Source organism: Thunnus thynnus, chromosome 3 (genome assembly GCF_963924715.1).
Source record: "Thunnus thynnus chromosome 3, fThuThy2.1, whole genome shotgun sequence".
NCBI lineage: Eukaryota > Metazoa > Chordata > Actinopteri > Scombriformes > Scombridae > Thunnus > Thunnus thynnus.
This window is the reverse complement of record NC_089519.1, coordinates 23651845-23667269: the sequence shown is the minus strand read 5'-3', so window position 1 is coordinate 23667269 and position 15425 is coordinate 23651845. Positions and strand designations below refer to the sequence as shown.

The 15425-nt window shown below is 40.0% G+C and overlaps 1 protein-coding gene across 2 annotated transcripts in view; it reads left to right on the top strand.

The window, feature by feature from the left end:
* Positions 1-1628: 1628 nt before the first annotated feature.
* Positions 1629-15425, top strand: part of bnc2 (basonuclin zinc finger protein 2) — a 178187-nt gene continuing 164390 nt past the window's right edge. Inside the window, exon 1 of one of the 2 annotated variants that reach the window (XM_067584866.1) lies at positions 1629-2963. In XM_067584866.1, coding sequence (XP_067440967.1) covers positions 2961-2963 — 3 coding nt within the window. In that variant the 5' untranslated portion in view covers positions 1629-2960. The remainder of the gene's footprint in view (positions 2964-15425) is intronic. The other variant, XM_067584868.1, reaches the window with a different exon arrangement.

Genomic DNA, 15425 nt, shown 5'->3' with positions numbered 1-15425 from the left:
CTGTACTGTCACCTGCATTTTGGCAAAGGGCAGAGCCTAATGCACAATCACTGAAAATATGGGTATAAAACAGAAGAGAGTAGACTTGAAGCCTAAAAAGATGCTTCAGGTTGCAGTGAAGTGCAAATGAAATGACAGCTGTTACGTGGTCTGTCTGCACACCTGTATTGGTTAAAGGTGTATTTTTTAAATCAGACTAAAATGCAAACATGACTAAAATGCATCCTTTGTAGACATGGTGTAAATGAGCTCAAACATATCTCTGGCATTTCTGTTCTGTAATTTCTGGTCATTTATTGGTCACACATATACATCAATACTGATATATCTGCAATAAGCAAATATCAGCTGATTAGTGATCCAGCCGGTTTAGGAGTCTATCTCTGGTGTGTAATGCCACATTACTTTTAATCTAAAGGTTGAACAGTGTAATGATTTGGTTTAATTACACATCTTCAAAATTACAACGGATGATTTCTAGTGCTATAATCCAAAACCAGCATTCATACATGTGGGCATGATATACCCTCACAGATGAAAATGGCCATCAGACTCAACCTGATGAAGCCGAAACGCATCAGTCTCATTGTTACATTGCAGTGTTGCTGGAGTTTTGGCTCCCCCATGGCCATCAGACTTGCAGCGTTATACATTAAGCACATTATTTGAATGTTACATTGTCTGTACTCTGTGTCAGTGCTCTGTGGTAAAGCACATTTTCCAAATGTGCTTTACCACACAACCATGAGTTTAGATATATTACTTTGATAGAATATTACCCATAAAATACTAAATTGACTATTGCTTAAACAAGAAAAGGTTAAGGCGACAACTGACCCTGCTCACTTAAAGCAGCCTGCACAGCGGCACGGAAACAGAACTGTTCCAACAATTATCAACTAAAGAGATAACTAGGAGCTGAGAGTAGATTATGGCTGTCGTCACCCACTTTCATAACTACACTATCACATATCTTGTGTTTGTCATAACATAGATTTTTCATCAGATAGTTTGGCAGCACGCTAACAGCAGAGAAAAAAGTTTGTGTTTTGTTTTGCTGGGCAGTTTATTTCATATATACTGTAACTCCACTGGTGTCTACATGGTTCATCAACATTTCTGAATCAAATTAAAACAGCATCAAAGCATTTGAAGTTGACCAAAAAAAAAAAAAAAGATCCAAACCCCTATTTTTTTCAGGCAATCCTTTAAAGGCTTTTTGTTTTGTTGCTCACATAAGTATGTAATATCTCATTTAATTAGCAATCTAAGCCCTCTGACAAACAGGCATATGGTCCTCGCTCTCCCACGGCCTTGGCCAAGGAATGAATATGCATATCCTGGGACCTCAGTAGCTTGTTACCCTGGAATGAATTCTACACAAGCCTAATCCCTGATCTATTATTTACCCCTTGACCAAACATGCAAGTGGGGCTTCCAGACGCTTGACTTGATAGAAATGACTGCCCTGGGATTCAGCTGCCTCTCTCACCCCAGTGGAGGAGCCAGGCAGGCAGGCAGGCAGGCAGGCAGTCACTCTGCGGAGCGCTGTATGTCTCTCTTTCTGCTTCACTCTATCCTCAAACACACACACACACACACACAGACTAAGACACACACACACACACACACACACACACACACACACACACACATACCCACAAACCCCTCGCTCCTTCAACTCTTCACTCTTGAGATGTCTCAGTCAAATGTTGAGGAAATCCTCATAAAAACAAGTGCACAATTAAACTTTAATGAGCGCGCCCACTTCTAAAGGGATCTGAGGGACATAACTTAAGAAATCAGTGTCACATCCCTGCAGTACACAGAGAAACCATAAACTATTTCCAAGCACAGATACGTGTGTGCGTGTGCGTGTGCGCTCGCGGGGGCGTGCGTGTACTCGTGCAGGGGCAGAGAAAGTGAAAAAAAGTGAGAGTTTGCTCACTGTAAAATGAAATGCCATGGGTATCATCATAAAGTTAATACAGCATTTAAAAGGGGGCAGAAAATTCAAAAAAGCATTTGTATTTATCGTGTAATGGAGGTTTTGCTACATTTAATCCATTTTCGTACAGATGATATTATTTAAAATACGTATTATTTAGACTACAACAATATATCAGAACTGAATACACACTGAGTAAAAATATAACAGAATCATTGCTGCTTTTCAAGTGTTTCCACAAGTTATAATGTGCGTCTCTTTGCCGATTTCTTATCTTGGGGCTAAAGGTTTTTGGCACAATTTTGTCGCACAAAGATGTCACTCTTCATCCTGACACAACATCGTAAATCAACTCATCGGGCACAGAAACTCTTTAGACCCTCAGTAACTCGGGTTACAGTCACACACGCCGTGTAAAACACTGGTTTGAATTCACCCAACATAACACAGCAGCCACCTTCTCTCCAGCCCCGGACCGTCCGCAGCTCTCCTCGGCGCACTGCGCTGACTCTGCAGAAGGAAATCATCGGGGGAGTGTAGGAAGGCGGTTTTTTTTTTTTTTTTTTTTTTTTTTTAGCGTTTTTCTCAAGGTAGGACAAGCAGTTACAACCCAGCTTCTGGTTGTCAGCGATCCCTGTTGTCTCGTCGACTTCTACAGTGTACGGTTTTGGGAAAAGAAGAGGGGGACAGAGCGTCGTGGTCGTGCGTTCCCGTCCGTGAGACCGACGCGTTTCCAAACGTCTTGACGCGCGTTTTTCCCCCAGTGAAGTAGCCCGGGGTACAGTGACTGTCGGGATTGAAAGAGTGGCTGTTTTCCCGTGTTGTGCCACACAAACTGTCATACATCGTGATGAAAAGTTTTTTAAAAGAACGCCGAGTGAATCGCTTCAGATAGTGTACAGTATTGAAGAGGAGAAAGTTCCCCACTTGAGGGCGAAATCAGACTTTTTTGAGGACGCCAAGTTTGAAAAGTGCCAGGAGCCCCGGGGTCTGTCAGATACAACATGCAGCAATGGTAAATATGATTTTTCAGCTTGTGCTCACTTAAGTTATTAAAATTGAACATGCCACTAGAATAAATTAGGGATTTGATAACTTTTTTTTTTTTTTTTTTACAACTTCTGTGCTGCTCTGTCATCTGAACTCATCTAACCAATAAGTATCTATGAGTCATTTATTTCCCCCGGCTCGTTTATGATTCGCTTGTTTTGTCTACATACCTGCATTTTAAAAAAATCTATTTCTTATGCTTGTTTTGATTCTTTTCTTGCTTTGCTCTTCCCTCTTTGTCTTGCAAAATCAATAGTGGTCACTGAAGCCTCTGTGAGTCTAATAATGCTATATTTATAAATGAAAAATACAACCGGTGAAATCCGAAACAAGTTAGTAAAATATTGCTTAAGTTTATATAGTTTTTATAGTTTTTGTCTCGCCTTGAAAGTGTGTTTTTAATTCTCTGCACCTCACAGCCGAATTTATGCGTTAAAATGACCTTCTAGCAGCAAAGTGCAACCCAACTAACAGTGTAAAGAATTATCAAAATGTGTTTCTAATTGCATGCATGATATTTATGTAGTAAACCTCTTTACAGTACCTGCACATTTAGGCCTTGCTATTTGCAAACTACTTCATAATGACCAGTGAAGGCTCTAACTTGATAGTAAGTGCAATATCTTCAGATTGCAAACACACTTAAATGGAGCTGTTAAAAATCTGTTATGGGTGTTTACTTGAATAAATATAAGCAGGCTTCATTTTTTATAGCTGGCAGCAACAGTACCCAAGTTATTTTTCAGGCCTAAAATCCCTCTGCTGAAAATCCTGCTTCACTTTCCTGCAGAATTCCTTCTTGTGTTGCATGCTATTTTTCTGCAACGTTTTATTGATTTCCTGAAATAGTCTTGTTTCACTTGATTTTTGGTCTGTTTGTGATTTATCTGTTTGTCTTTATCTGAATAGGGCTCACACGAAAAAACAGATAAGTTAATCAGTGCTTTGGAATATGCTAAGTGATGTTTCGTGGTGTGAATGCAAACAAAAGTTTAAGATTATTTAATTTTTTGCATTTTGCAGCGCTATTTATTGGAGCTGAATAACACTGTAATCTGACAATGATTTTTTTTGCTAAATACTCTTGCGTTGGTGCTACACAGTTTTAGCCTATTTATGCGTCCTAGTGTTATGGTTCAGCTCTGAAGGAGAACTCAGGGAGCTCATGGGCAACCTGTGACAGTGAAACACAAGCAAAAGAACACAGAGGCATTTCATGTCAGTGTAAGACATTTCAGCATGGACATATCTGAATGCTTCAGGAGACAGCGGGAAAGAGGGAGAGGGGCAGAAAAGAAGAAACAGTGAGTGAGATTGGCCTGGTCTGAGTGTGTGTCAGGGATGTTTCATGAGCCTGAGCTGGTGCTACTACTACAGTGAATACATTTCAGGAGTGTCATTTCATTACTTTTATCTCCATGCTGCTTCCCCCCCCCTCGCCAGACCAGTCAGGGATCTATGTAATTCAAATTTCCTTTACCGCACAAGTTAAAATGCTGGCGTTCCTTTTTTATCTGTGTGTTTCTGTCTTTGTGTCTGTGTCTCTCTCTCCTGTGTCAGATAATTATACACTTATTACGATCTTCGAGTTGTTGGCAGAGCACAAGTGTTGGTGTGTTGCTGAGGGAAATTATAACACATACCAAAATTTATATATATATTTTGAGAAAAACAACAACAACACCAAAAAAAGGTTGGATAATAAAACTCCACATAAAATAATGGAGAAAATGTTGAGGTAAATGCCCTCGTTATGCGCTGAGTAGATGCCCCGGTTCAGCCTATAGCGCTGTACGTGAGGTTAAAGAAAAAGTTAAAGTTGTCAGCGAGGCTGCAGCTAGGTCGTGATTCCTCTGGGTCTGTGGGAATCAGAGAGGGGAGAGTGTGTGAGAGTGTGTGTGTGGGGTGGGAGCCACTGGTTAGTCGGTTCAATAATCTGCTGGACAGGTAGGCCTGTGACGCCCCCCTTAGAGAGGCTGCTAATGAAGAGAAAGGCTGCTTAGTGGTGCTCTGCTCTGACCCCACCAACCCTCCCTGTCCCCCCTGCTGGCTTCCTCTGATTACTGCTCACATCGAGAACTCTTTCCTCCTCTTCCTCCTCTACTCCATCCTCTCCATTTCCCCTGGTTTTCTTACTTTCTCACTCCCTTCCTCTTCATTTGAAAAGAATGGGTGCTGAGTGCATAAAGCACCCATTGATAACCCATTTGGTGCATTTATATATTTTTTGCTCTGAGGTCTTGGTTCTTTTCATTTGTGTGCTTGTTTATTTTCATATTTTATGTGATTAATTTAAGGAGATAATCACTACTTGACCTTCATGTTCCTACCCATTTTCTGTGCAATTTTAGTTATGACAAGGCTCTGCTCTAAAGTTAAAAAACTTAACCCCAGCGATGCACCGGTGAGAGGAAATATGTGAGAAATGCAGAGCAGGAAGAAAAAACAAACTAACAACATTTATTTTAGATTAAGGGAAATATGTACTTTCACTAGTGCTAACAGGTAAAGATATTCAGCAAAGCCGTGAGAGCAGTTTTCCTACGGCATGTCCTTTTTAAATCTTCTCCAGATGATACACATCACTGTTTCTGTGATGCTTCAGCAACATCAAAGCAAAATTCTTGCAGTATTTTTATTTATCCAGGGGTGGGTCATTGCTGTACCGATATGGCCCTGCTCCTCTCCTTCTGTCCTCAGCCCCAATAATCTCTCAAGTGACTGATAGTGTGTCTTGGCAATGACAGAAAAGGTAATATTTTGAAAGGGGGAGTGGGGTCATATACCTAATGGTGGCTTGAGATGAAAATCCTCGAACAAGACACTGTAACCCAAGCTGCAAGACACTGAAATGTTAAAACAAATTGGATCGCAGGACTCCTAATTTAATAAAGAGCACAGTGTGAGACATACTTGATTTAAAATAATACACATATAGTCGACATAATTACATTTTTTTTGTACCTCAGCACACAAAGTAAGAAACTAAATCTTCACACACTTACACTCTTGCAAACTCTCCAATTTCCTCTGAATACATTTTGAAATTTAGTCTGTGTTACGTTAAGTTTTTAAAAAAGTGAAATAAATAGCATAAGGTAATGAATAGAGTTAACAGCTGTCATGACATGAGCAGTTAAGATATGTTTAGTGTTGTAGTATCAGACAGATTGATATCTCTAAGAGTTTTAATCTGCTAAATGATAGTATTGTCTTGGTGGTGAGAAGATAGATCACGCTTGGAAATGGCAAGTTAATCAGATTAAAATCAGGCTCAGTGCTACAAGCTGTGTTTAAACTGTAAGCTGACACTTGTACTTACATGTGTTCCATTTTTTTGTCTATAGGCTTCATTTCACATGCTAATCCAAACACTATCATATTCCTTAAGGAGGGAATCAGGAAAACTTTGGTCTTAAACATGAACACACCCAGTGTGTGCAGAAGCCACACACTCTCTCAGTCTTTATTTGTTTAAAGTGAGAAATGATATAACACATTTTGCACAACTCAGCCTTTAGAAATACACCCCTGCTGCATTTTTCTGTCTTCCTAGACACAGTCATGATTCTTAACATTTTCAGCTGTAATTTGGGGTGGCCTTAATTGATTCTGTCCAGAACTAATTACCGGCAACTGTGTAAAATAAACACTTCAGTGTCACTGGGTGGCAAGTGTCCGATCGGTAGTGAAATTACATTTCACTTGTAATCTATACGTTCTTCAGCAGGGCTAGAATATAATTCATGTCGACGCTATAGAAATACCAGAGACGCTGGACCTGTGTAACGAACAGGAGTATAGTTGTATCCAAATGGCTCAGTTGGGAGGTATAGGGTTATGTGGTATAATGTATATTTTATGGCTCCCTTCTGCACTGACTGCACTCCAGAATAAAGTTGTTCGATTTTGTTCCATGAACAGTGAGTGAGAAAATCTGGGATTTCACTTGTGATGGAAACTCCAGACACCACTTTGTTCCTTGCTTTCATCTTGTATTTTTTATTTTCCTGTTGAGTCTCATTTCTTACTTTCAGATAAAAGACCTCCAAACTACTGTATCTATACATAGTGTAGTGTATATGTGGATGTTTGTTTGTATGACTGTGTGTGTTTTTTTTGTGGGTGTGTGCATTAATGGCCCATGCCCCAGTGACTCAAAAGGCATGGAAAGATCTCCTCAGGCCATACAGAGTGATTTGATTAAAAGAGAATAATTTGCCCTAAAGGTGTCTTTTCTCTTCCCTCCAAAAAAAGCTGGTGGAAGAAATCTGATATGACAAGATAAGTGGTGGCTCATGAAAAATTCCTGAGGACTGAGACGTAGCATGTTGACTTTGGAATTATTGCCCCGAGTGTCTACTTCTTTGCTAGTAACTGTGCCTGACAATGTTATTTTTACCTGAATTGCCTTTGAAATTATTCCTCAGGTTCTCAATCCAGAATTCTCTCATTTAAAATCTGTTTATGTACTGTCCAAAGAGTGGACAAAGTAAACCCTGCACTTCATTCCAGACATTTTCTTCTTCAGGCTTCCTTGACAGAACACTTAAGCACATCACCTACTGTTATTCACTGCTGTTTATAATGCCCGTTTACAAAGGAAAATGTTCATGGTAACTTAAATGAAACTACCAGTGGTTTTGAATCTTATATTTCGCAGATGCTGTGCGCTTTAAAAGGCTCTAAAGCCTTGTCCATTTAGTTTGGCAGGACAGCGTACTGAATTTGCATGTACTGGTTTGACTGATCAGGACAAGCCCAATACACTTCCATCAGTGCTGGTTGCAGATATGGCAGTCACACCGTAACTCAGTTTCCACCTTCTATCAACAAATGAAGAAGCAGATGATTGGTGAGATGATTACCTGTGATCAAGTATGGCCATGTTTCCTGATGCAACGCCAACCTTCTTGCCCTGGTCTCACCATGGTGGCAGGTGATATGTACCAGATAGATGTTGCAGGCAATGATGATTGCCTGGGAATGGGACTTTCTGCAGCTTACATGATCCATGGTGCAGCACCCACTGGCAATCCTGGGATTGTCTCTCTAAAGGTCAATTCATGGTTGCTGCAACTGCGCACCGGACTTGAATGCAGACAGTGGACACATTTCACACATGCGCACCACTATAGTGCGCATGTGTGAGAACCTGGGTGGCAACCTCATGATGGCAAGAGGAAAAGTTCCTTTGTTGTATTTGGCAGAACAAGAAGAAAAATTCAAAAAAAGAAAATGGAGTGTGCGACTACTGCTAACACACTTGTAGTGCATGCATTCCGCACGGTAACAAATTTTGCCCCTGTCCACGAGCCCCATCTCTTTTGCGGACACAAACCCACATGGTTGCAGAAACTATGAATTGGCCTTAAAGCCGTGATGGGGTCTTGTTGTTGGCCTGCTTTCAGTCAGGCTCAGTATGAACTGACTTTCCTTCTTTCCTCTTACTACAGATGGGTGTTAAAGTGACATCTCACATCTGTGTGTGACCTAAACTCATAACTTTGTGTCCTCTCGGTGTCACAGAGTAAAGCAGAGCTTAGTCTCTTTAAAACAATATTCTTCATTATAGAACAAATCTTGTGTGAAAAACAAAAACAGACGTTACTCAGACAGTACCAGGAGGACCAGTGTGTCTGTCCTAAATGGCCAAACCATTACATTAATTGTGATACTTGCAGGAGTGATTTGGCAAGCTTATAGAGCCCATTAGTGGCTCCACTTGTTCCTATAGAACAAGGGTTACAGTGTGTCACCTTCTTTTTATACAAAGTTCATATCTTCACATTTGTCCATCCAATTTTCTGAAGTGTACATTTATATGATGATTTTTTACCAGCTAAAATAAGGTACAATGTAAATGTACTGTAAATGTAAAATGTACTCCGCCATTGCCAATAAGAACTACTATAAAGAGATAATTACTGAATGTAAATACATTGTAAGACTATTGCAAAAAAAAGAGAAAAAATGCAGACCATAAATAGTATCAAAAATGGGATTTATAAAAAAGAGTAGGTACCTGGATGTAACTCCAGTTCTATGAGTACGTGCGTAACCCTCAACTGTCTATTGAAGGCAGCTACTCTGCAAAATGGTCATGGAGGATCTGCCCTGTCAAGACTTTGGAAATTTCAGGTACTGTAGATGATATGTTTTCACTGTTTCACTTTGTTGTTGTAGAATAGAAAGGGAAAAGAAAAGTCTTATTCCTGGTATATGATATCATTAAAAATATAATCAAAATGTTATGATACAAAATTTACATGATTACATGTTGACCAAACATTTACTCTCAGTGACCAGAAAGCTAGAAACCTCTGCAATCCAATGATGTCATCCTGTAATGAATCCAACCATTGTGAAACTTCAAGTAGTACATTTGTTCAGTTTAGTTTTGTTGTTGTATTACTTACATTTTAAATGTTGACACCATTTTAAAGAGCTGTCAATTTAACAAATCTTTTGTTTGCTCTTTTTCTAGGCTAAAAAGGCTGTAGTCAGAAAGACAGAAGACAGGCTTGTTTAAGAGGACAACCTTGATCACTGAAGATGCATTCAGGTGCTCAGGTACTGAGTTTGTTTCTGTTTAACATTTTTAGTGCAAAATGTTGTACTCTTCCTCTGGTACATTTTCAAATTGTATTTGTATTTTTTGTGCATGTTTTATCAACTTACCAATGAAAAGTAATTGTTGTTTGGATTATTGTATAGAACTGTACAGTTAATAAATCATGTTTACATCTAACGTTAAATGTGTATGTTCCTTGCATTATATAGTATATAGTATTACATCGTATTGTATGGTGGTAGGTTTAACTTGGATTATGGTAAAATATCATGGGAGGTTTTAGTATTGTAGAATTAGGATGTGGAAATGTGGCCACTACAATGACGTTACTTAACTATTTCATTGTTTAACTTTGGAAGTACAGCGGTATGATGTAACTAAGACTGCTGAAGCCTCGTATTAACTTCAGATAAACTTTGGAATATATTTTTGCACTGAACGAGGACTGTAGATTTTGTCCTCCATCACTTACATCAGAAACACATCATGAAGGGATTTCTTAATGGCCAGTATGAACAAGAGGGATCATTATAGTAAGAAAATACAGTTTTAATGTACATATAGGCACAGCTTCGAGTATGAGGTAGAATGTGTACATTCTGATCAACAGCTTTAAAGAAATATACAAACGCATTAGTCAGCTCTATAGCTCACATCTGGCTCTTGTTGAGTTTTCAGGTTGGGCAGTTGGTATTTGATGTTGGATAAAGTTAATCTGTGTTTTCATGTCACTGTATTGGGACCAATGTATAAATCCAATATAGGTCAGGTCTTGTTTTTTTATACAGTGACTTTACTTCCACCAGCTTTTATCTGATAATGATTCTTATCTGAATATACTGATAATGTTTAAGACGCACTTGTATGCTTGTGGGTTGAATAATCTGACCTCTATTAGCCAGCCATAGTGCAGAGTTCAGACTCTTTATCCTTGAATTAATTAATTATGTCCTTGCTTTTGAATATTACCTTTCAGAAATCAGTGAAGGTTGTCAGTGCACTGTGTATGTGCTCAATACGTTGTAAACATTTTCATGTATTTATGTGCCCTGGGGAATAGGTTATGTATAAAAATAAATCATGGTTATTTTACAGTTGAAATTCATACAGTTGCTGAGTCAGGGAGAACAGCCCTTTAAGCATTTTTAATAGATATGTATACCATGGACACTGCATATCTGCTACCAACCACTCTCCAAGACTGTGAACGTTTTTATTTATATTCTTTGTCCAGTGCTGTCTAGTCCAGTGGCTCTTGACCTCATGGTTTGGCAGGAACACATGGATTAACCTTATAGATCTGATTTGATGCAATCTAATGGAAGCTCCCTCCTTCAGTCTGATGCCACATACTAACCCTGCCTGTGACATTTACTACTTAACTCCCAATCACTGTCTTTATCTGCATAACAATATCCAAGGGATGCGCAGTATTAATTGATTATTTTGTGTTTATTGAACTATACCGTGCCATACAATCACAATTACCACAAACCTGGATGACATGTTAGAAGTCCTACTCTGTGATTGCTTGTGACAAAGGTGCTATTTACCGTGATAATCATAGTAATTAAGCAGTCTAAGGATGATGGGATTTTTGTGTGTTTGTTTGCGTCTTGGTTCACTTTTTCTGTTTGAGGGAAACTTAACACTCGACTGTATGTGTGTTAATGCCTGCATGCATATGATGGTGTCTGTGTGTTTTCAGACGCGTTTGTGGCTATGTGTGTTTTTGGAGTTGAGGGAGAAATCTGCTGACAGGTAGTGTGTCAGGAGGGGGACAGTGGCGCTTTTGAGACAGACACAAGAGACGAGTCTCAGAGAGAGGGAGAGAGAAAGAGGGCCTCTTTCATGTGACTCTGCATTCCACCAAGGCACAGGCAGGGAGAGGCACAAGACGAGACATGCGTCCCCCCTCGTCACTCCCTCTGCCTCTTCCCCCACAGCACCAGCTCTCCCGCTCTCCCCTCCCCTCCTCATCCAGCCTCCAGCCTCCACCCCTCCCCTCTGCTAGTGACCTTAACATTTATCAAAGAACCCCATGCTGGAATTCCTCTTCAGCATCTGTGTCCTGGTGAGAGAGTCAGACACACACACATACATGACACAGACACACATAAAAGTGCACACACACGCACACACTCTGTCGCAGACCAATCTGTTTTGAATATTGTGGCGCTGTGGAGGGGCTGTCCTTGTTGTTCCCTGAGCAAAGGAGGTTGGCCTCGAGAGACACACACACACACACACACACACACACACACACACACACACACGCACACACACACGCACACACACACACACACGCACACACACACACATAGAGACATGGACACATGCTTGCACACACTCCTCCTTCTTGTTTCTTTATTGTATCTCCTGTCACTTTGTCCTATTCATTTAACCTTTCATTAGAGCCAGCAGACAGCCCTGTGTGTGTCTGCACAGCTTCAGGAACAATGCCAAAAAAGCCCCACTGTCACAGTTATTAGATTCCTCTGGCCCCCTTTTACCCCGGCAACTCAATATTAAGAGAGGGAGAGTGAAAGAGGGATGGCAGGATGAGGGAGGAAAGGGGACAAGGGAGGAAAAGGGGCTGCATGGTTGAAGCTGCCGCCCAACTCCTATGGTGAAGGATCCTCTTGACTTGTCAAGGACATGTGCCACATGTTGATAGTAGACTGGTCTCAGACTGAGCAAGGAAGTGAATGTTAGCCACGATGGAAAAGAGAGACACACACACAGAGAAGGAGAGGACAGGCGTGGTGTGACTGTCTTGTGCTGTGGCAAGCAGCACCCTGGAGGAGTTAGACTAAAAACACAAACAGTTTGTGGAGGAATTCTGTTTTTAATGGGCAGCCAGGAGAGGTGGTCTAGGTCCCCAAGGAAGGACGGACCAGCGCACTCTCCTTCTTCCCTTCTTACTTCTCTGTCTGTCTCTATCTTCTCTTTCTTTCTGCTTGCACACCAAGCCACATGAAGAGAATCATCATCTTATGACCCCTGTAATAAAATTGTATTTTGAGGTCTAAATTGACTATGGAAAATAATTTGCTCTCTTGCATTTTGAATGAAGATACAGGAAAATATCTCAGGTTATCTGATTATTTTCACACTTCCGGTTGTTATTATGGCATTAACACATTTACAAAGCCAACAGGTGATGCAGATGAAGATCACCATAACCTTATTCACTAATCCCTAGATACTTAATAGTAATAGATACTTAAGTTTACCTTCCAGTGAGTTATATTAGTAAACTGATATTTCAGACACTTACAAGTCATAAATCACTCATCATCAGCACTCCGTGCCACCACTGCCAGGTTGCAAGTGTTGCATCACTGTAATTTACAAATCTGCCCAATGGAAAGCATTTCATTGTGGGATTTATAGCAAAAGAAAATCATTTTTTGTTCCATTCTGGGGATTTTTGAAGGCATTTGGACACATAAATAAAATGGTAGAAAGTAAATAAAGTGCACTGGGTAGCAAATAGGGAACAGTCACATTAGCTTCCTATTCATCCAAACTGCCCCTGCACTCAGTCCCAAATATTCCCAGACCAAATTTGTGATGTGACCATACATTTAAAGACATTAATCAGCTGAAAGATTTGCATACACAAAAATCCATTTCCTTGACAGAAAAAAGCAATACGCGATACAGAAGTTCATCAGGTTTCCAGTATACTGTAGTTTTAGTTAAGTTTTGGCTCAGGTAATATCTTTCATTTCAAATCTCAAAATTCACCATGCCTCGGCAGGCTGAGTGTCAAAAGATCATAAATCTATTTGATAATGTACTGTAGTTTTAGGCAGTGTCTAACCTAAACTTAATGTAAAGTGCATCAAAGTACGGCCATTTCATGTTCATGGTTGAAATTCTTATGTGTAATCTGAACACGTGAAGAAACACCTTTGGTTAAGGGTGTGCTGCCTCTATTGTTACACTCAGGAAAGCCCAGTGCAGCCCAGTAATACCCGCTAAAGCTGTGTTTAGGTCAGTCCAGCCCAGTCAGCAGACAGCAGACAGTGATGCTCAGTAATACATTAGCTGAAATGGATCAGAGCCTGGAGTGGAAAGGCATTGGTCACTCTGGTGGGGGGGAATGAATCGCTCACCTGTCATTGGAGATTGAGCCAGTACACACACACGTACACACACACACACTTCCCCTGCCCTGAAGACAGAGGTGCAGAAACAGAGCAACAGTCTGAACCCTGACCATCAGGCAGCAGTCTTGATGAAGTCCATCTCTCACTTCTGTCACTGCTCTGCTCCTATCCCTCCCTTTCTCCCCCCTCTGAGGCCACTGTGACTGACTCTTTATTATCCTCATCCCGTCACTTAGTTAGAGCGGTGACCAGCAGTCTGTCTCCCTCTCTCGTCCTCCCTGTCATCCCCTCTTCCACCCTTTCCCTCTGCCTTGAGGCTGTCGATCCACCTGTCTGCCCCACATCTCTCTAATTCTCTGATTGGACTCTTTCTCTCTGCTCCCTCTCTCAGGGCTATAATTGATGGTGGTGTTATTGTGTCCAGTTCTCTGGCCCTAAAGCCGTTCCTCCAGGTCAGCACTATACCCTACCATTTAAGACATGCTGGGAAATGGGGTAGGCAGTGTAAGAGCACTTTGTGTGTACGTGTTCCTGTATGAGTACGCTAAAACCAGGGTTACCCATTTGCTTGGTCTGTATAAGCAATCAAAGTGTACCTGATTGGTTTTCAGACTGTTCTTCAAAATTCAAAACAGTCTTGACATTCACACTTGAACTCTATTTTGTCATTTTGAATAAGGGACAATATTTCCTCAGAACTCCATGTTCCTTCTCAAATGAAGTGTCTGTCCTTGGCCACCAAAGGAATGCACAGTGGCTTTGATTGCATTCTTTGTTTGGTGGTCCTTACTTGTTGTATATTTCAACTGAATTTTAAAACATTTTGCAAAGCAATTACAAAGTGTAGTGTGAAGTAGTTTTCAAAGAAAAAAGGAGAAAAAAAATCTCTACTTGTTAAGAAGTTTTAATTCTAGTTCTTTATTTTTTTCTTACATGTCACCTGTACGATAATCAAGGTCCTTGCATTCAAACTTCACTTGTATTTTTATCTTTTCACTTTTCGTTCTTTATCTCAATTGAAACTTGATGACTTGATCTTGATAATGGAGTTCTTAAGGGATTCCCAAGGTTAAGTAGGACTTCAGTCTGAATGATTTGATACCAGCAAATGTAGTCACATTTACCCAGCTGAGTCTTTTCCCCCCCATACACTGTAAAAACGAAGAAGTTGAGAAAACTCAATTTCAAGGCAACTTACTTCAATAGATTTTTGAGTTTTGAGCTTTGAGAACTCAAACTCGTTTTGACACAGTGCCAATTAATTATCTTTTGTTCAGATAATTTACTTTTCTTCTTTAGAAAAACTTGAAAATTAGAGTTATACTAAGAATTCTATATTTCCAAAATTATTGAGTTAATTATTGAGTAAAAGTAAATTAGGGTTATTAACTTAATATTTTAAATTGCAGGTCAAAGAATGACAACACCAGTTTACATCTCACTTTATACTTTATTATAACTGTAACACTAAACAGGACCATTGGTGTGTACATCAAATGATCATGCACAAAATAATTTGCAATTATGTGGGCTACTCAAAATGGACTTGTATGATTCTTTATCTCAACACTGGCAAACAGTTCCATTTTAAAATTCAAATATGCCAGCCACAGCAACATAACATGTAAAAAACAGTCATTTGTTATACCAGCAACAAACTTAGTTCAAATACAGTGCAAGTTTCATGACTCTAAGGCCAAACCCTTTAACTTAATTAATGAAAAACTCAAATTTT